This window comes from Tyto alba, unplaced genomic scaffold (assembly GCF_018691265.1).
Source record: "Tyto alba isolate M040663 unplaced genomic scaffold, T.alba_DEE_v4.0 Super-Scaffold_41, whole genome shotgun sequence".
Lineage (NCBI taxonomy): Eukaryota > Metazoa > Chordata > Aves > Strigiformes > Tytonidae > Tyto > Tyto alba.
Window position 1 is genome coordinate 16,905,604 of NW_024881317.1, and position 21,079 is coordinate 16,926,682.

Consider the following 21,079-nt stretch of genomic DNA (forward strand, 5'->3'; position numbering starts at 1 on the left):
CTCAGGTTTAGAACAGCGCAGCTGGGCAGCTTGAGAAATGCTGCAGTCTGGACCATGCCAGTTTCAGACTGCATCATTACTGACCTCATTTAACTTGTCTTACAATTAGGCTGCACAAGGACTTGAACATGACAGCTATGTTCTTCAAGAACTATGACTACTGGATGGCTTCAAGTTTCTCATCCATACCTATGGATCTATTGTCCAAACGATTTTTTACCCTAAAGGCTGTGGCACATGCACATATAAAAAGGAAACCCTGCAAACTTGCCTTTTATCTCCCTTGAAAAGTGTAGTTTAAAAATAAATATGCATCTTGCATTATTGTTTAAAAACCTATAGAAAAAAGCAATCCTTTTTTCAAATAGATTATTTGATACCTTAAATAATTAATTGATTGTGTTTAAATACCAATTAAGAGATGAGAACAACATCAACATAAAGTCACAGCCCATAACGAGTGAGAAGAGCACTCAAGGGCTCTCCCCTTAGGTCTCTGGCAGAATCAGCAACATCTACACATCATTCCTGACAAACATTTGTCCAACACATTTATAGAGACTTCCATCATGGAAGTTCTGAACATTACCCAGTCAATATGGTCTATTCTTCTTTATATCCTTACCTTGAGAAGTTCTTTCTAACATCAAACCTAAGTTTCCCTTGCCCCAGTTTAAATCAATTTTTTCCCCATCTACTCCACCACAAACAGAAAGAATAGCCTTCTCTTTAGCAGTCGTAAGTATTCGCAGATTATAACTGCCTTTCCCACCAGTCTTCTAATCTTTAGACTAAACAATCTAAATTCACTCAAACTTCCCATAGAGGTAAGATTTTAAAACCACTCAAGAATAAGCACTGCTGCCCTCCATTTCCCTCCAAATTGCCTCCTACTTTCCTGAAAAGCAATGCAAAATCCAAACCTAAATATTGCGGCTGAGACCTCACTAATGCTGAGTAGGATGGAAGGCATGAGGGCTGCAAGCCTGCTTAGACATGCCAGTGTCTACAGTGAGTGAACCATTCACAAGAGCACAACAGGGAAGTTGAACAGTTTATACTTCTGATCTCTAGCAATAGCGTGTGGTTTAGATCCAACTTCTGTTTCAGACATCTCCATCTCTGTAAGAGAAAGAGCTACTTAGGAGCAGCTGGATGCTTCTGCTAATCACTCCATGTTTGAGCACTGCTCTCACTGATGTGAACTCTTCTTGCCCTTTATCTTACATGATGAAAATGCTTCAAAGCTTGATTAAGCTGACATGGATCTATTTGTGACCTACAACACCCCATACAATTACTCAGCTAATTAACCATGATGAGCCTCTTTCAACCAAGTATATGTTTATGTTTAAAAAAAACCCAAAATACACACACAACAAAAGCTACATTATTCCCAGAACTTTATTTGGATTGCATTGCTTTATGCATCTTACACTAATGTTTTCTACATTTACCTTTAAGTATACAAAATCTGAATATTTCTAATGCTTACCTTTCTGTGTTCAATTGAAGGCTGTGGGATGACAAACTGAAATCCCAGCACTGCTAGGGAACTGAGAAGTCTGAAAAAGCAAATAGTGAAACAGAAGACGTAATTAACACTAACATAAACCACATATCTACAACCTATTATGGGGCTTCATACTGTAACAACTTTATTTAGACACTTGAAAACCTTTACTAACCAAAGCAGATTCACTCAACTCTATGAAACATTCTTATGACATTCTCTTCACAGCAGGCTGTACCAGGTACAAACATATATTTGTCTATCTCTAAAGCAAAAGTGAACCAAGTAGAATACATTGATAGTATTTCACATAACTTTGTTTAAATTAAAATATTTTTGGCAGTGCATATTTTAACACCTCAGCATTTGGCGTCAAACTGACATATGCTTTGCAAGTTTTCTAAAGTGCTAAGTAAGAATTCACTCATCTGTAGACTAAGTCTGCTTCTTGCTCTGGCTCCTCATTTTACAGATGAACACTCCACCTCCAGCACACAGGAAACATGCAAAGAATCACCACAATTTTACAGAAAATAGGTTCTTCCCCAGCTGCCTAGCACTTGTAGAAATTGAATAACCTAATGGGCACATAAGATGGAAAGTAGCAGACACAGCTCACCAGAGACTCAGGATAAGCAAGCAAGCATCACCCCAGTCCCCACATCTTCAATCTGAAAGGAGTCATAATGGGAACCAAGCCCAAACAAACTTTGTTCTGTCAAGCCTCACCACTGTAATGACTCCTAGGAGCCCATTACAAGTTAGGCTCGGTTAGCTCAGTCTTTTGTTTGCTATCATTCGAACTGGGGACTGGTTTGCTCCCTTCTAGAAAGCCCCTTCATCAGAAAACATAGAAAGATACCAGAAATAGGATTAAGATATCTTTATTTCGACCAGGAGTTTGACTTTTCAGTCCACAAAGAATATTCTTCGGACCCTCTATAAAGAGGAAAGCTGCTAATGATTTGCTGACTTTAAATGTAGAAGTAAAACTGATGGATTTGTACACAAAATCCATCTGCAAACTAATGGACCAGACAAAATCCAGCTGTGCTTCCTACTCACAGCTCCTTCCTTTGCTTCCTACACAGTAACCCTTTAAATATTTCTCATTTTTTCAGGTATTTCCAGAGACAGACCTCCTAAGCAGAAAGAGGGGTTTTTATACTAAGAATTTCATTACCATCAATATAAATATTCTTTGTCTAGGGAGTGTTTTTCTTGAGTTTTTTGTGTTTCTTCTTGCTAACTTATTGCAAAAGGAATCATTAGGTAAGTATTGATTGCACATGGCCTATCATCACCTCATCACCATAGTATATGCTCCTCTGTCTTGAAGCAATGAACTATTCAAAGGCAAGAAAAAGTCATTACTTCCTTACTGCTACATCAATTTAGGAAAAAAACCAAAACACTTAAAAAGTCCGTTAGAAGGAAGTATTATATCTCACAAAGCTATTGGGGGCCCAACTTAAATGCCTCTATGCAAACACACGCAGTATAGGGAATAAACAAGAGGAGTTAGAGACATGCACACACCCACAGGCCTATGATGTTACTGGCATCACAGAGGTGGTGGGATCACTCTTATGACTGGACTGTTGGAATGGAAGGATACTGGCCCTTTAGGAAGACAGGCAGGGGAGATGAGAAGCAGGGGGGCAGGAGGTTGCCCTCTATGTCAATAACCATCTGGAGTGAATGGAGCTCCACCTGGGGATGGATGAGGAATCAACTGAGAGCTTATGGCTCAGGATTAGAGGGAAGGCAAGGACCAGAGACATTATAGTGGGGCTCTGCTACAGGCCACCTAACCAAGAAGACCAAGTGGATGAGTCCCTCTATAGATAGACAGGAACAGCCTCACATTCAGAAGCTCTGGTCCTCACGGGGGACTTCAACCACCCAAATATCTGTTGGAGGGTCAACACAGCAGGGCATAAGCAGTCCAGGAGGTTCCTGAAAGCACTGGCGATTAATTTCTCCTACCAAGTGATAGAGGAGCCAGCGAGGAGAGGTGCTGTGCTGGACCTTGTTCTCACCAACATGGAGGTGCCAGTGGGGAGTGTGAAGCTCAAGGGCAGCCTTGGATGCAGCAACCATGAAGCTGTAGAATTCAAGATCCTTAGGGCAGAAAAGTGTGTGCATAGCAAGCTCACTTCCCTGGGCTTCAGGAGAGCAGACTTTGGCCTCTTCAGGGACCTGCTTGGCAAGGTAACACAGGATAAAGCCCTGGAGGGAAGAGGAGCCCAAGAAAGCTGGTTGATATTCAAGGATCACCTCCTTCAAGCTCAGGAGCGATGCATCCTGACAAAGAGGAAGTCAGGTAAGAACACCAGGAGGCCTGAATGGATGAACAGGGAGCTCCTGGACAAACTCAAACATAAAAAAGAAGCCTACAGGAGGTGGAAGCAAGGACAGGTAGCCTGGGAGAAATACCAAGAAGTTGTCCAAGCAGACAAGAATCAGGTTAGGAAAGCCAAAGCCCTGATAGGATTGAATCTGACCAGGGACATCAAGGGCAACAAGGAAAGCTTCTATAGGTATGTCAGTGATAAAAGGAAAACTAGGGAACATGTGGGCCCTCTCTGGAAGGAAACAGAAGACTTGGTCACCTGGGATATGGAGAAGGCTGAGGTATTCATTGACTGTCTTGATTCAGGCTTCACTGGCAAGTGCTCTAGCCACACTGCCCGAGACACAGGAGGCGAAGGTGGGGACTGGGAGAACAAAGAACCACACAGTGTAGGAGATCAGGTTTGAGACCATCTGAGGAAGCTAAAGGTGCACAAGTCCATGGGACCTGCTGAGATGTATCGGCAGGTCCTGAGGGAACTGGCAGATGAAGTGGCTCAGCCACAGTCCATCATACTTGTTAAGTCGTGCTGGTCTGGTGAAGTTCCCACTGACTAGAAAAGGGGAAACATAACCCCAATTTTTAAAAAGGGAAATCAGGAAGTCCTGGGGAACTACAGGCCACACAGTCTCACCTCTGTGCCTGGCAAGATGAAGCCAACATGGTTTCACTAAAGGAAAATCATGCCTGATGAAATTGGTGGCCTTCTACAACGGGGTTACAGCACAGGTGGATAAGGCAAGAGCAACTGACATCATCTACCAGGACTTGTGTAAAGCATTTGACACTGTCCTGCATGACATCCTTGTCTCTAAATTGGAAAGAGACATGGATTTGATGGATGGACCACTCAGTGAACAAGGAATTGGCTGGATGGTCACACTCAAACAGCGATCAACAAATTTTCTGGATGGTCAACAGCTCAATGTCCAAGTTCAGAGCAGCAACAAGTGGTGTTCCTCAGGGGTTGGTGTTGGCACCAGTGCTGTTCAACATCTTTGGAGACACAGACAGTGAGATTGAGTGCAGCCTCAGCAAGTTCACCAAGGACACCAAGCTGTGTGGTGTGGTTGACACAAGGGAGTGAAGGGATGCCATCCAGAGAGACCTTGACAGGTTTGAGAGGTGGGCCTGTGTAAACCTCATGTGGTTCAACAAGGCCAAGAGCAAGTTCCTGCCCATGGGTCAAGACAATCCCAAGCACAAATCCAGGCTGGGTGAGGAGTGGATTGAGAGCAGCCCTGCAGAGAAGGACTTGGGGGTGTTGGGGTAAGTGTTGGCAATATGCGCTCTCAGACCAGAAAGCCGACCATGTCCTGGGCTGCAGCAAGAGCAGTGTGGGCAGCAGGGCGAGGAAGGGGATCCTCCCCCTCTGCTCCGCTCTGGGGAGACCCCCCTGCAGTGCTGGGTCCAGCTCCGGGGTCCCTAGCACAGGAAAGAAAGGGACCTGTTGGAACCAGTCCAGAGGAGGCCACAAAAATTATCAGAAGGATGGAACACCTCTACTATGAGGCCAGGCTGAGAGAGTTGTGTTGTTCAGCCTGGAGAAAAGAAGGCTCCAGGGAGACTTTATAATGGCCTTCCAGTACTTAAAGGGGGCCTATGAGAAAGATGAGGAGGGACTTTTTAGCAGGGCCTGTTGCAATAGGACAAGGTGTAATGGTTTTAAACTAAAAGAGGGTAGATTTAGATGAGATCTAAGGAAGAAATTCTTCCATGTGAGGGTGGCGAGACACTGGCCCAGGGTGCCCAGAGAAGCTGTGTCTGCCCCCTCCCTGGGAGGGTTCCAGGCCAGGTTGGATGGGGTTTTGAGCAACCTGGGCTGGTGGAAGGTGTCCCTGCCCGTGGCAGGGGGCTGGAACTAGGTGATCTTTAAGGTCCCTTGCAACCCAAACCATTCTGTGATTGTATGATTTGTGATAAAGCAAAATACAGAAGAAAAAGGTGGCTGAAATCAGAGCCAGTGTGTGGTATTATATAAATAAATCACAGAAAGAGTCAAAATGGGCAGTTCAGAGCAAAGCCAAATAACACAGTGGTGGGATGGAAGCCAATAGCATGAATGAAGAAACTGATTTGCCATTCACATTTGAAATCAAAGGTCAAATTAGAAACAGAACTCAGACCTCCAAACCGCAAAATGACAGCACCAAGTCTGTCTTCAGCTGACCTGCCTATCCCTTTTTCAAGTGCTCAAGCAATCTCCTAACTATTCTCAATGAAAACATGACAAGCTTCTAAGTAGGCAGAGAGCAGTCTCTGAGAGACCCAGCCTAGTTCCTCTGCAAATTATATTTAACTTCCTTTTCAGAATCTTCCTACCCACTCCCTGTTCCCTTATGGCTTCTGCTCCCTATAATCCCTCGGAGCATGTGAAAGAAAGTTCAAACTTTGCATAGGGAAAGGAATGCTTTCATCCTCAAAAGGACAGGATTTTTCTGATCAGTCTGAAGGGCTAGAGATTTCCATGTGTAAATTCTTCTGGAATCATGCACAAGGTTGGGAGTTCCGAACTGAGTGAGAACTGTAATCTTCAAAGCAAATTACTTACCAGATTAAAGTTTTCAGTTCTAAAATGCAAACACTTGGTGTATGTGTGATGACTCCAAGCCGAAATTTTCCTGACCATTCTTTAATGAGCTTGCACTGTAATCACATCTGTATGTATGTACTTAAGGCCAATGAAGTTAGTTTTTAAGCTCGATTCCCTATCTGCAATTGGATCTCTTGGAAACAATGATATCAACCTACCATTTCAAACACACAGGAAATCTGCCAGGAATACTTAAGCTATCCTGAGGTAAACCTCTAGATTCAAATCAGTGTGCGGCAATTTAATTTTTTTTAATGTTATTTCCCTCAGTAGCTTGCTTTGGCTAACTTCACTGGACTAGGCTTTTTTATTTGTCATGCTTGACTAACGTTAGGTTTCCCAAGCTACAAAAATATGCTCCTCCAATTTCAGTGGGTTTGTTTCAGGTATTCTTACTATGCAGAAAAGCCAAAAAGAACAAGTGTTCCTCAAAATAAGGCAAAACTTTTCAAGTATACATGAACAGGTCAGATACCAATTGCAGCTGAGTTATGACTGTTTAACTTTGGCCTCTGTGTAAGAACCTTGCTGGTACAGCCCATCCTTTCACAGCCACTGCACTATTTGGAGACAAGTACATAGTTTAAAGCAAAACCAGGCTTTAAACTGTCAGTCTATCCAAGTTGCATGGAGCAAAGACGCTCACTTTCTTTCACTGCCAGTACCAATTTCTGTTTAACTGGGAGGGCACAGACCAAAGTGAAGAGGCATTAGCTTTATTGTAGGAGTAGCAAGAAAAAGTTGGCTATTTGACATCTCGTTTAGGAATACCTCTCAGAATTCTTCCTCTGCCATTGCAGTGAGTATTACCTCTCCATGAATGAAGCTGGAGGGTACCAAAGTAGATTCCTTGCATGGTTGCTGTCCCTTAGTAGTTGTATTTTATGAAGGGCTATCATGGCTAACTATGGATTGTCCAGATAGGAGTGAAAGTATTTCAGCCAAGTGATTAGTACTGACTCATGCAGTATGGCTCTTGTCTCATATTCCTGACTTCCTCCCAAGTGAAAGCCTGCAAAACAGCCTAAGTCTGGTACAGCCTGGGAGGAGCTATGCAGGGAGAAATCTCAACAGGAAGGATAACACAGGCAGTGTCAATAATAAGTGACAGATTGATTTTGATGTGGAATCTGCCCTGGCCTATTAGGAGGGTACCAGAACTGCAATTCAGACTGATGTCTGAAACTCACAAGAAGGAACATTAGATCAGAGGTGTTGCTGACAGTATCTCCATATAAATGAAAGATCATGCAGCTCTCATTCCTTGCAGGAGGTCAACTTTTTCTCAGGTGGCATCACAGCTGCCTGTTTTCTCTGAAGCTGCTTGCCCAGCTACAGAACTGGACAGACCAGCTTAGAAACAGTCAAATGTTCTCTTTGTCAGGAAAGCTGTCTGAAAAGTCTTTCCTGTGTTTGCCCACTGGCAAACTGTTTCAGGAAAGCATAATATAAATCCCTGAATGAATTGCAGCACAGGTACTAAAAACATGTAAATCAATAATTTAAACCCAGTGACTAGTTGTACAGCCTCATCAAGAAAAACAAAAACAAAAACAAAAAAAAAAAACACAAAGAACTGTCCAATAATACATGCCATCACATTGGCACACACTAACAGATGGTCTAATCATAAATAAACACTGAGAATTTTCTTTTTTTACTATCACCAAAGAATGATATGTCTGGTATGCATGTATTTGATTATTTGGTCTTTGCCTATGATTTTTATTTCTTCTCTTATGATACAAACATTTTTAACACCAAAGCACGAGAAAACCAAATTTATATTTACTGCACTGTATTAAGAGCATATTAAGTAAGACTTTAAATGTTTTATTGCATCACTTACCTCAAAGAAACTATTAAACTGTCTACCATGATCCTTTAATACAAGGTGTCTTGAAGTGAAAAACACCTCTTCACTGTGGTACAGCACAATGCCAATCACACACAAATCCTACAGAAAGAAAAGAAAAACATTTACTGAATAGGCAGTGTTATTTTCCAGGATGTCTGTGAAACTGGATACAGACCTACATTAGTCATCTCTACCTCAATTCTTGGGACCTTATAGCAATTTAAACTGGAAATCCAGTTAATGAATACACTGGACACACCCCATTTTTTGCAAGAGGACTTCAACAGTGCCAAAGTGCTTTGCTTAAAGTTAATGGAATTCATAGAACTGAAACTGGATTAACAATTTCTATTGTATAGTAATATTATTAATATACTCTCCATTTTGTAAGCAATGCAGGATGATTCTGTTGTGAGTGCTCACACGTCTGTAGAAAAAGACAGAGGAGCAGTGTTGTTCCATCTCTATTACAGATGGCAAATTCAGACACAATGAAGTTAAATGCCTTGCCCACAGTCATGGAGAAAATCTGGGGTTAAACAGCACTCTGAACACAAATTCAACTGATCCATATTTCTAAGTACTACCATTGCATTGTAACTCCTGCAAATGCACAGAAGCTGTACCAGCCCTTGAGAGAGTTATTACCTAGGTACACTTTCATTTGTTTGGAGATACTCTCAAACATTCAGACACCTGGGGAGTCCTTAATTTGGTAAATTTTTCATCGTATACTGGACATCTAAAATGCTGCACTGGAAATTTCAGACAGGAAAGAGATCCTTGCAGTTGGGAAATACAATATAAATCAAGGGGGGCAGGGGAAGGGATGGGACGAGTGGGAGGAAGGAGGATAAGGGGAACTAAAACCCTATTAGGACTGAACCTAAAACCATACATTTCAGAACTTGGTCAACCACTGTCTGTATTTTCCCATTTACAAGTGGTTACATGTTGAAATGCAGTGGAGTGAACAGAAACAAGAGAACATTGCTGTTCATAGATAAAGAGCTCTCAATTTCTGTCAGGCAGCCAGATAATTAAAATCTGCATGCCTAGAAATGGACAAGACTTACAAGAACTTTAAAAATGTGCAGTTAAATAGAGTACAGATCATGCTGCTAGGAAATGTGGTTTGCAGGTAACTGGACAGGCTAAATATTACACAGACACACCCCCCCAAAAAAAAAAAAAAAAAAAAAAAAGAAAACTTTGTTTAGGAAATCACAAAATGCTTCTAACAACTTTAAAAGAAAATTCCTCTTTTTATTGTTCGATCATTTAGTTTTTTAAATGGAAGGCTTTAAATTTTGCGTACTTGGAAAAGTACCATGACAAAAGTTCTGCATGTAATACATTTGAGTTACTCTTGAGGAAGGAAGCACTGGGGCCCAGCTAAACTTCATCCTTTCTTTTTGCAGTAGGTCTAAGAGGCTTTCTCAAATTTATTAATCAATTTCACTGCTTAATGTTGTACAACTGTGTATTGCGTTTGTGTAGCATGGTTTTGGCAGCAGGGGGTACAGGGGTGGCTTCTGAGAGAAGCTGCCAGAAGCTCCCCCCATGTGCAACAGAGCCAACGCCAGCCGGCTCCAAGTCAGAGCCGCCGCTGGCCAAGGCCGAGCCCATCAGCGACGGTGGCAGCGCCTCTGGGGTAACATAGAGAGGAGTGAGAATATGAGAGAGGAGCAACTCTGCGGACCCCAGGGTCAGTGAAGAAGGGGGGCAGGAGGTGCTCCAGGCGCCAGAGCAGAGATTCCCCTGCAGCCCCCAGTGAAGACTGTGGCGAGGCAGGCTGTCCCCCTGCAGCCCATGGAGCTCCACGGTGGAGCAGATATCCACCCACAACCCGTGGAGGACCCCACGGCAGAGCAGGGGGATGTGCCCGAAGGAGGCTGTGACCCTGTGAGAAGCCTGTGCTGGAATAGGATCCTGGCAGGACCTGTGGCCCTGTGGAAAGAAGAGCCCACGCTGGAGCAGGTTTGCTGGCAGGACTTGTGAACCCATGGGGTACCCATGCTGGAACAGTCTGCTCCTGAAGGACTGCACCCCATGGGAGGGACCCATGCTGGAGAAGTTTATGAAGAACTTCAGCCTGTGGGAAGGACCCACACTGGAGAATTTCATGGAGGACTGTCTCCATGGAAGGTATCCCACACTGGAGCAGGGGAAGCGTGTGAGGAGTACTCCCCTGAGGAGGAAGAAGTGCCAGAGAGAATCTGTGATCAACTGACTGCAACCCCTATGCCCCATCCCCCTGCACCACTGTAGGGGAGGAGATAGAGAAAATCAGGAGTAAAGTTAAGCCCAGGAAGAAGGGAGGAGTGCAGGGAAGGTGTTTTTAAGATTTGGTTTTATTTCTCATTATCCTACTCTGATTTGATTGGTAATAAATTAATTTTTCCCCAAGTCAAGTCTGTTTTGCCCATAATGGTAATTGCTGAGTGATCTCTCTCTGTCCTCATCTTGATCAACGAGCCCTTTGTTCTATTTTCTCTCCCCTGTCCAGCTGAGGAGGTAAGTGATAGAACAGCTTTGGTGGGCACCTGATATCTAGCCAGGGCCCACCTACCACAAACTCCTTTTTAAAAGATGGGCAGCACTTCTGAAAACAGATTTTTAGTCTAGATTTTCTGCAACGCTTTACACCATTTGAGCTTTTAGCACAGTTTCAGAAAAAGCTACATTCATTAAATGTTAGGCAAGTCCATATTTACAGCGCTAACACAAAGCATTTAGACAGATCCCCTAGGATACTAACAGACATTTTGAATCGAGAAGTAAACAAGTCTCACATCTTGCAACTCAACTCTTAATTACCAGACATACTGTGGCAATAGTCTTTTATATCACTTATTGAAAATGGAGGATATGCATGTAATAAGGATTGTGACCAACATGTTTTCAAGTCCTTATCATTCTGTTTTTTCCAGATGTACTCTGTTTCTTTTTCATTCCACAATAATCTTTTTATCCAACATCCTTGTATGGAGGGACACAATCTCAGCAGAACTTTGTTACAGGATACAAACTCAATGAAAAAGAAATGTGCACTCCCCTAATCCACTTTGTAAATTACACCTAATTTGAAAAGCAGAAAAGATATTACTATGGATCTAGTTTTGCAAAGAATCAGGGGAGTAACCTCCAGTGTTTCTAGAGATTGTTCTTAAAAACAGTGCTTAAAGTCCATGCATATGTTTGCAATTTTTTTCAGTTCATCTGTATCTTCATTGTCCCTGGCAGGTTGCATTACAAACTCAACTTTCAACAGTATTTCAATGCCTTTTTCAAAATACTTCTTACTGCAACTCATAGATACGTTTCTTTTGAAATACCATTTGTAGCACATAGTGTAAAAACCACTAAGTATCAAAGCGACTTAAGAGCTTGTTTTCAAAACTATTCAAACGCTTAGGTGCTCGCAGCCTATTGAAAGAAATGTCATTTTGGCACTGGTGTTTTTGATATGAAAATGGGCAAACGTGAAAAACATTTTCCCTCCAGAAGATCCAGGGCAAAATGAATACCTGAAATGGCTAGACAGTTAACACTAGGATTAAATAACATGAATTTTGGCATGGAAACTTTCAAAAGCCTGATGAGGTGTATGATGTGCTAGTCACTGTAATAAGTCTTGCAAATGTAAAAGTCAAATTACCTTCCCACAAGGGGCTTAAAAGCAGTATAGACCTATCTAGCAAAAGACTTCCTAGTAACCCTATTTACAGCAGAATAGATATGAATATCTCAACTGGAACAACCCATACTTCTGTACTTCAGGAGTTAGCAAGACTTCCTCCACTGCATTAAAATATCTGACATTTCAGCAATCTTCCCATTTCACTTCCAAGTGGGTTGAAAACAAAATCTGTGAAACTGAGTAGGGGAAAAAAAACATCACACACACACACCTCCTATCCCACCCCCCCCAAAAAAGAACCCAAAACAACAACAAAAAACAAAAACCCTGCAAACAAACAAACCAACCAACCACCCACACAGGATGGAACAGAATTCAAACCTCCTCTCCAGAACAACCATGGCATGACAATCAAAGGGAGAGGTGTTTCATTGCATATAATAAAATGTGTATCAGGTCACAGAAAATGAGACTGGATAAAAAGATCTTGAGTAAAGTCTCCTCCCCTTTCACACTGCAGGTGAATGATCCTAACACCTTCAAACTGCTGTTGCCAGTCTCAGCTGTTATACTACCAAGTTATGAGCTAATCATAACCATCATAACCATCCTCTTTTTTTATCTTTACTGAAATTTACTCTGACAGTTACTCTTAACATTACCTGCAGAATCTCCTTAATCATCTCAGCTTATCAGCCTGACAGTCAGACACTGTAGCCCTTTGTTAGAAGAGCTCAGATGAGCGTCCAAGTGAAATCATCAGAAAACAAAAATACTAATTTGTAATGGAGATTTCAGAAAGAGACAGAGATAGATAATGGCAGTAACTTGGAAAAAAATAATCTAGTAGACTTATAGGCAATCCTGGAACTTTGATTAAATAGACACAATAAGATTTTTCAAAGAGTTAAAGGATGCAATACACAGAATTATCAGGACAGACACCACAGACACTCTACAGAAAGTCAAGAAAAGGGGAAGGAAGTCTACTGGGAAGTCAACAGTGAGATTTCCCCCTCAGCTAATTAACTTAAAGAAACGTCATCCTACAAAGTGGCTTGAAAATTTGCAGAACGTCAATTAATTAGTTATCCTAACCTCTTAAATATCACAGGACCACTCACATGCAACTCTTCATGTGACTATACCCTTTGTGTACTGTGAGTGGATGGCATTACAATTTCATGAATTCCAATGTAATTTTAGCATCAACCTATACTTCTAAGTCCTGCCGACTCACATCTATTCCTATGCATCTATACATTAACTGTAACAGAAATTTCTTAACACATGCATATGTACAGTACCCACTGAAACAATCCAAGACTCTATTTTAACTCACAACAAGAATGTGAGATACTTCATGCAGATATACAATGGTAACTCAACTAAGCTCAGAATTGCTCTAAACTTTTAGCCTATTTTATCTTTTTGACTTAAATATAAAGCAAGCTAACTTAAATTTCCTTCAGTATTTATCTTTCTGGTTAGATCGTGTATCTTGCCAGCTACAGACAATAGCAACTTGAAGTAGCTATGAAACTTGAGCATCATTCTGAAGTCTTGTTTCCACTGACATGCAAAGCTTTCTTTTTTGTGTTATTTAGGAAAAAAAAATATATCTAGAAATACTTAAAGAAAAAATATTATACCCTTTAAGATCACCTTTTAATATGTTGCCTTGCACATTGGTATATCTGTTAGTTTAGTTGTTAACACCTATTAAACAATGTTCAATGTAAATCCTTTGGATTGTATCCAAAATTCACTACGTTCACAAGACTTTGATAAAGAACCTAACGGTGCACCAGGTTAATCTAGCTACATAATTCATGCATACATCCAACAGCTTGGACTGCAACTGTTGACACCTAGCACCAGAGTTTTAATCTCTTCAAATACTCATTAACTACATTAAAATACACACTTGTCTCCGAAAGCTGCATAACAGAGAAATCTAGCATTAAATCTGATGAAAAGTTCTGATACTCACAAGAAGCAAACGTTTTCATTAAAACAAAAATTGCAAGTTACTCCACCTAACCCTGAAGGTGCCTCCCTGGTTTACTTTAAATGCTTTGACAACTTTAAAGTTCTCCTTCTGGGTGTGTCCAGAACTACTGCAGTCCAAGAAAGCTCAGTGCCTGTCTCCAATCTAAGTTTGATCAAGATCCAGAAGTTTTCATTTCTCTGCCTAAAACCTCACCAAAAAAAAAAAAAAAAAAAAAAACCAAACCAAAAAAAAAAAAACCACAACCCACAGTTCAGCAAGTATACTCCACAAACAACAACAAACACAGAGATAGGATCAAGCTTCTTAAGTTCTTACAGGTGCAACTACCAATTGTGTTTTAAGCACAGCCTCTGGAATCATCTGCTTTTGCATAACAGCTTGGTGACTCATGCCCCGTGATAGGCAGCCCTGACTCAACAGCCTCTGCACAAAGTGGAGGGGCACTCCCTGGGGCCTCAGGGCCACACCTTATCCCCTGCCTTACAGACTAATCCAGGTGAAGGTGCCTACCTTTCTATAAAGTTCTGTTTCTACACAGAAGCACCAAAGACCCTAAGTAAAACAATAATTGTGAGGTTGAGGGCCATCCTGGAATAGTCTGAAATTTTGGTCTCACTTCTAGAGCCATTTCCTAATTTAGCGAACCTTCCACTTTTCAAAGAACAACTTCAGCTCATTTCTTTGGAATTCAGTTAGAAACATGTGTAACTTTATTAACTGATATCCAATTCTATAACATTTAATTGTCCTCTGAAAATCTATGAGAGAAACTCAGAGTTGGTGAAATCTAACGGTGACCATACACACAATTTCCCAAAATATCCATTTACTAGATGCAAATTTCCGCTTGTAAAAATACCATTATGCTGGAGGGTGCCACAATTCAAACAATTTTGCTTCAGTCTTTGTTGAAGTACATATAATATAATTTAAGATCTAACAAGGGTTGTGACATCAATCTTATAAGTAAAGGTGAGAAGCAAGAAAGTGCTTGTCTATACATTGTGAGCTGCGGTCATATGTGACCAGTAGGACTTGTTTCTTTATTTTTATCTCTGGAGTTTGGCCAAATCCCTGGCATTTTTTAGAACTGTGCTTAGTAACTACAATTTATAGAAGAATCATTTCTTCTGATGACACTGTAGATGGACAACTTCATTTCTAACTGAACAACGTTTTGTCAAGAAACCACTGCCCAAAGGCATATTTCAGTTCATGAATCTATGTTGTCTTCTACAGCAGCCAATTTAGAAAATGTTATTAAGCTCCAAATTAGGGACCTATGGAGCTTCATCAGGTCATTGACCTTTCCCTGACTTAACTGTGTTATTTTCTAAGGACAGTCTAAAGTCAGGGTTACATTTTCCATCATTTTCTATGAAGTAGCAAAGCCAGATACTATATTTTACTGAGAAGATCCCTGAACTCTAAGAGCCTTTGTACACAGAATAAAGGGAAACTAGAAAACACCTCTAATAAACAGAGGTCAGACCAACTGGTTGCAGCATGTATTTATTATTCTATGTTATACAAGTCAATTGGTATTACTGCTTATGGGATGGATATAAGATATGCACTCATGTATCAGTAGGTATATAAAAAGAAGCCCAGCACACAAGTAACAAAGCTAAGGTAGCCAAGCCACATGGTGGTTGCTTTTTTTACCTTCTCTGTTTAAAGAGGCTACTGTAGGAATCTTGATACCAGTTTGTCACCATTCACTGATTTGAGGAATTCTAACTCCTGCTATAGCTGTTCTGTATCACTAGTGCAGAACAAACTGGATAGACCTTATATGAATATGTAAGGACCTGAGGAATTCTGTTCCCATCTGAACGCACTTACTAAATTTTCAGTTAGTATATTATATTTGTGTCATGTAAGTGTGGCTGCAAATTCCCTTTGCTCACACAGATCCACTAAAAATCATTGCACACGACCATTAAGAAAGAGCCTGTTCCACACCTAATCAGCCCAGAGAACTGCATGAAGTTCTAGTGCTTTCAGCATTTGAAAACTGTGAAATGTGCTACTTATCACAGCTCTGCATATTAGAAACCATCACCCCTTCTAATAAGACACATTCCACATGTTTGAATAAATTTTTCTCTCCTTTTAAAGAACTTTGCCACAACCTGAGTTTTCCAAACTAAAGATACAGAAGGGACTCTACATGTAAGAGGGAGCGGGGGATAACATGTTAAAGACCCTCTTCATAAAACAATCCTGCTTATTGAAAGATACAGAAAAAGGAACAGCCTAAAAAGCAAGGTGGAAATACCCAGCATCTCCATTAGCACCGATTCAAAATGCAGAAGAATCTTTCATCATTATGACAAGAGAAACGGACTTGTGTGAACTCTGCGATGATTAAACAACTACAGCCTTGCCTACAAAATGAGCAATAAGAGGATAAATTTATTTTCAGCAAGTTACTGTTCTAAATATTTTCTACCAAGCGTAGAAAATTCTGGAATACCAGAAATCTCTTAGAGTCTCTTTTAGCCATACTCATTTCTTTACCTGTAAATATGTCAAAGCAAATGAGCTTTTCTTACTTTCCTTTCATGACTTGATTAATGAAAGCTGTTTTCAGAACACAAGGTGTCTCTCTGAAATCAAAGAAAAGCTTCTTTGAACCCATCTTAGGATGACTTTCTTCAAAACATAGACTTGCAACAGCATTTAATTGGACTTTACATCAAGAGGTAGATGATGGCTCTGAGGACCTACCACATGAAAACCAAGGACCCACCAGCCTCACTCAAGGAGTTATAACACATCCTGTTTGAAAAGGTCATTGAAAACTATTTCAGCAAAGATAATTGAAGTCACATGTATGAGGAAAGTAACACAAGGCATATTTTGGCTGTATAATCAGCTATTTCTTAGTAACACAGCTGGGAGACACCCCTCTCATCAACTCAAAACCACGTATATTACATAATTAATGTGGAGTTAGAAGATACCTTCCTTTTGCAAATAGGAAACATTGGTTTTCAGCTGTCTGTTTAATGAGAAGGTCTGTCTGGCAAAACACAAGCTGTCTTTTCATTTTTTTAAACTACTTACAATAAGTATTAACTTTCACACTGTTTAATAAACATTGTAAATACATGCCCAAGCATTAGTATCCTCCACGTAGGAAAAAAAAAAAAAAAAAGAACAAAATATAAGAAGCTGTGCTTCAGAGTAATTTTTTTGGCCTGAGTATTAGGCAAGATTCAACAGCATACACAGGTGAAGATAAAACATTCCTGGTGACAAGGTACCATTCAAAATAAATATTTAATTTACTGGTAAATAGATGTGTGTATCATTAGCCTACCACAACTAACTCTCTGCATGGCTCCAGGACAAATACAAAACCTGACGTGAAAATGTCCATTCTCTAAATTACAGCTGATTCACACTAACAGGGTGGTATAGAGAGACAGCAATGCTCTGTGAACACTGAAACATTTCTAATATAAAAATCCTGAACTTCATAGCTGTGGTTTTCTAAGGAAGAAAATAAAGAGTAGATGAATGCTTAAATCTACCAGTGTTCTCACAACAACAAAAAAAAATTTGGTGTCCCTGGCAAGGTACTACCTATACACGTGCAATCTCAAAGTTAATACTTTGCTTTCACAAAGTTTCTTCTGTTCTGCTCACAAGATTTCTGACATACTTGGGGCACCAGTGTTAGAACACAACAGGGAGAAGAGTATGTGATGGGAACTTGAAATCTTTGCTTGCTTATTCAGAGACAAAATATTTTCTTTGGAGTATCAGTGGAGGAAACATCTCCCTGCGTAACTAATACCTCCAAATAATAATGCTTTCTGGGAATACTCATACATTGTTCCAGAGCAGACAAGTGATCAGGCTGTATCTGTAAAAGAACACTCCAAAAGTCAAACCAAACCACTTTCCAAGCTTGTTAGCCAACCTCTAATAGAAGCCTTCGGAGTCCTTGGAAAAGATCACTACAGATCATCCAAGTTACCAGAGGAATTCCAGTCTTGTCAAGACTGACTAAATATTTCTTTTGCACCTAGTTATTCATATCCACTACAGTCAGAGATGCTTAATTTTCTAAAGCAAAACCCTATGCACTGGAACAGATACTAACTTGAACACATATCTATAAATATAACACAGGCATCCATTGAAATTACCAGTAAGGTCCTTGAGGCTCAATTTCACACTTCGGCTACAGTGACTCCAAGGGCTTCTATAACATTATTCTTTGCCTACAGAACTATAAATGGGATAAAAATCATTCCCAGGGAACTTCAGAGACGTCTCTGCCTGTTATGTAGTTCTCTGGTTTTGGTTAAGCATTCTAAAGAAAGACTGGCATTCCCTCAAGACTTGAATGAGAATTTAACACAGAAGAATGATTAAAAAACAAAATGAAACATAACCCAAACCTCTTTGTTAGTATAGGTACAAGTAAAGCAATTCAGTGTTAGTTTATTAGCCCATCTACTTACAAAGAAAATACATTCATAAATTGATATGCCAGGCCACATCCAAACAAGCACCTCTCTCCCACGCATTCCAACAGCAAAGGAAGAAAGTCTTGGTAGTCCAACGACCTGTGACTCAATGGAGCACTGCACTGCAGACCACTGGCTTCCTGTACTCTCTCTAGTGGAGAATAATGGGGGCATGCATCCCAAAATAAGCTAGCAAATCCTTCTCTACACAAGTCTTCAAGGACAAGTGTTTTAACATACAGTTCAATACTGCTGTAACTGGAAGGAAAAACAAGAGTGACTATCTACTGATGTACATTCTGTACTAACCAATGCCCCCAAAATGTGATTAGGGCTTTTGTAATAAACACTGAAGATTATGAAAGTCCCGTTCCCTCCAGTCCTCTCCTGCAGTCAGCAAACCCAACTTCTTTATTTTGGCAAAAGGAAGAGATTTCTATTTTCCTTCATGAAATTCCTACCTGAATTGAGCTCCGCTTAAAGTGACTAGCACTGCTTAGGTAACAGTGTTGCTGCAACCCAGTTGTCACAAAAGTACTGGATAATGAGTTCAAGCCACTGTACTGCACTGCAGCACAGAGGGGGCAGAGGTGTACCATCTTCTTTTAAGAAGCTCAAAGATTCAAACAATAGAGTGACCTCTAACATTTGGAAGAATTTGGGCACTAAACACCATCTAAATATAGGTGCCATATATGAGAGCAATCTAGAGTTTCAAGTGCCTAGTGGCCAGACGCAAGGATGTAGAGGCTTCTCGGAAACCCACGTGGGGATATGTTTTCAGGACCACTGAAAAATAAGTGACGTGTCCAAAGCAAATAATGCTGTGATACCATGGCATTCAGAAAAATCTTAAACAAGCTTTTTCTGAATAAAATGTAACAAATAAACTGCTCAGGTGTGTTCTGAAGGACACTTCATATACTTAATAGCAAGACTTGGGTGCTTTATGTTCAAGAGGCAGTACAGGTAACTGTTAGATCATGGACAGAAACACAGCTCACCATGTAGCTTACACATCTCACATTGAGGATTTCAGAGTCTACACTCCTGAAACATCTTGAAATGAACTAGTTATAAAATGTTTAAATTACTTTCTTTATAAATAATACTACAAGAATGATGAGATTCTAACTTATTTCTCATTAAAATTCTCTCTCATGTGAGGCTCCCCACACACTGGTACGGAAATGCAACAATGGAATTTGAAGACTTATTGTTTTCTTTTATGTTGCTACATAATGATGAATAATAGGTCTAATGAGAGGTCTCACAAGAGCACCATGAAATTAAGTATTTCTTTCATAATTTTGGAACAGAATACCAGGGAACTTAAACCCAACATGAAACAATAAACTATCAATGGATCTCTAACATCCAACTGCAAGAATGACACTAACTCATCTTGTAAATCTTTTGGAAATATTAAGTTCTGCATGCAAATAAATACAGGTACAGCTCAGAGAAAACACTGAAGAACTGTTTCATAGAGTTCTATTTAGCTCTCATCCACAATGAAATTCAGATGAGGGCTCCAGCACAACATAGACATCGAATATCCTTATCCTCTGGGCTTGATATATACAGCATCTTACAAAAAGCTCACTGTTACGAAACTGGATAGGCAACCAAGATACTAGCATCGGATGCCAACTGTGCTGTTAAGCCTTTACCATTTAAAGGGGTACATTTACAGAGGTGCATCTCTTCTTTATGGGAAGCAGATGTTAATGGGGATAAAAAGGAAAATGCTAAGTTACCCAGCTTTAGTTAATAAGTATGACAAACAACAGTATCATTGTGTCTTTTTAAGAATGTGAAATGAAGATTCGGTATGATTAGTGACAGCAGAAGAAACATAAAATTCATATGTTCAGAAACTGAGAAACAATTTATGTTCTCAATTCTAACCCTTGAGACTGAAGCCAGTGAATATAATTTTCCTGAAGTCCTTACTCAGTTCTGGTTCGGTTTAGACTTCCAGAAATATCCTAACACTTGTATCTATCATACCTCCACGTGATGAACCCTTCAGCCTCCTGCATTTTAAAACTGAACTGCAAGATCCTTTAAGGGGAGGGAGTGGGAGCTGTTTATTCTTATCCTGTCAGTTTGAAAGGGATTTTAGACATTCTATAAATCTTGTCTTGCTGCTATGCCTCATGTGCTCTGGTGGTCTAGATGACAGTTAGTATTTCAGTCCATTTAATGTAAACTGCATAAACTGTTACACTCCTACATGAGATATCAGTCCTTGATACAAAAACATGAAGACAATCATACATTCAATGAATCTCAGGTTATCAATCACTGAGCAGCAAAGTTGAAACATTTCACTCACCGCAGATTAAAATCTCCCTATTAGGAAATATATAATTTGGCAGATGCTGTCCAGTGGCCTGTGAAGAATGAGTTTAGGGTTGACAGATAAAAGATACTAACCTCACAGAATCACCAACAACCCTTGCTAAAAGCATTAAACAAAATATTAAACTATTGAGTCAGGAAGACTGTATTCCATTTTGACTTCGTCACCCTTTCCAAGTCAGGTTCTAGTCTTGAGTTTTTCTCAGCCTGTAAGTAAATCTGCTACCACTTTCAAGAGAGATTTGCCT

The 21,079-nt window shown here is 40.3% G+C and overlaps 1 protein-coding gene across 2 annotated transcripts in view; it reads right to left on the bottom strand.

Moving 5' to 3' along the window:
* THSD4 (thrombospondin type 1 domain containing 4) overlaps window positions 1-21,079 on the bottom strand; it is a 351,408-nt gene that overhangs the window by 284,252 nt on the left and 46,077 nt on the right. For both annotated transcript variants that reach the window (XM_032990466.2, XM_032990467.2), the window contains 2 exons: window positions 8,312-8,419; window positions 1,496-1,565 (listed from right to left, as the gene is read on the bottom strand). In XM_032990466.2, coding sequence (XP_032846357.2) covers window positions 1,496-1,565; window positions 8,312-8,340 — 99 coding nt within the window. In that variant the 5' untranslated portion in view covers window positions 8,341-8,419. The remainder of the gene's footprint in view (window positions 1-1,495; window positions 1,566-8,311; window positions 8,420-21,079) is intronic.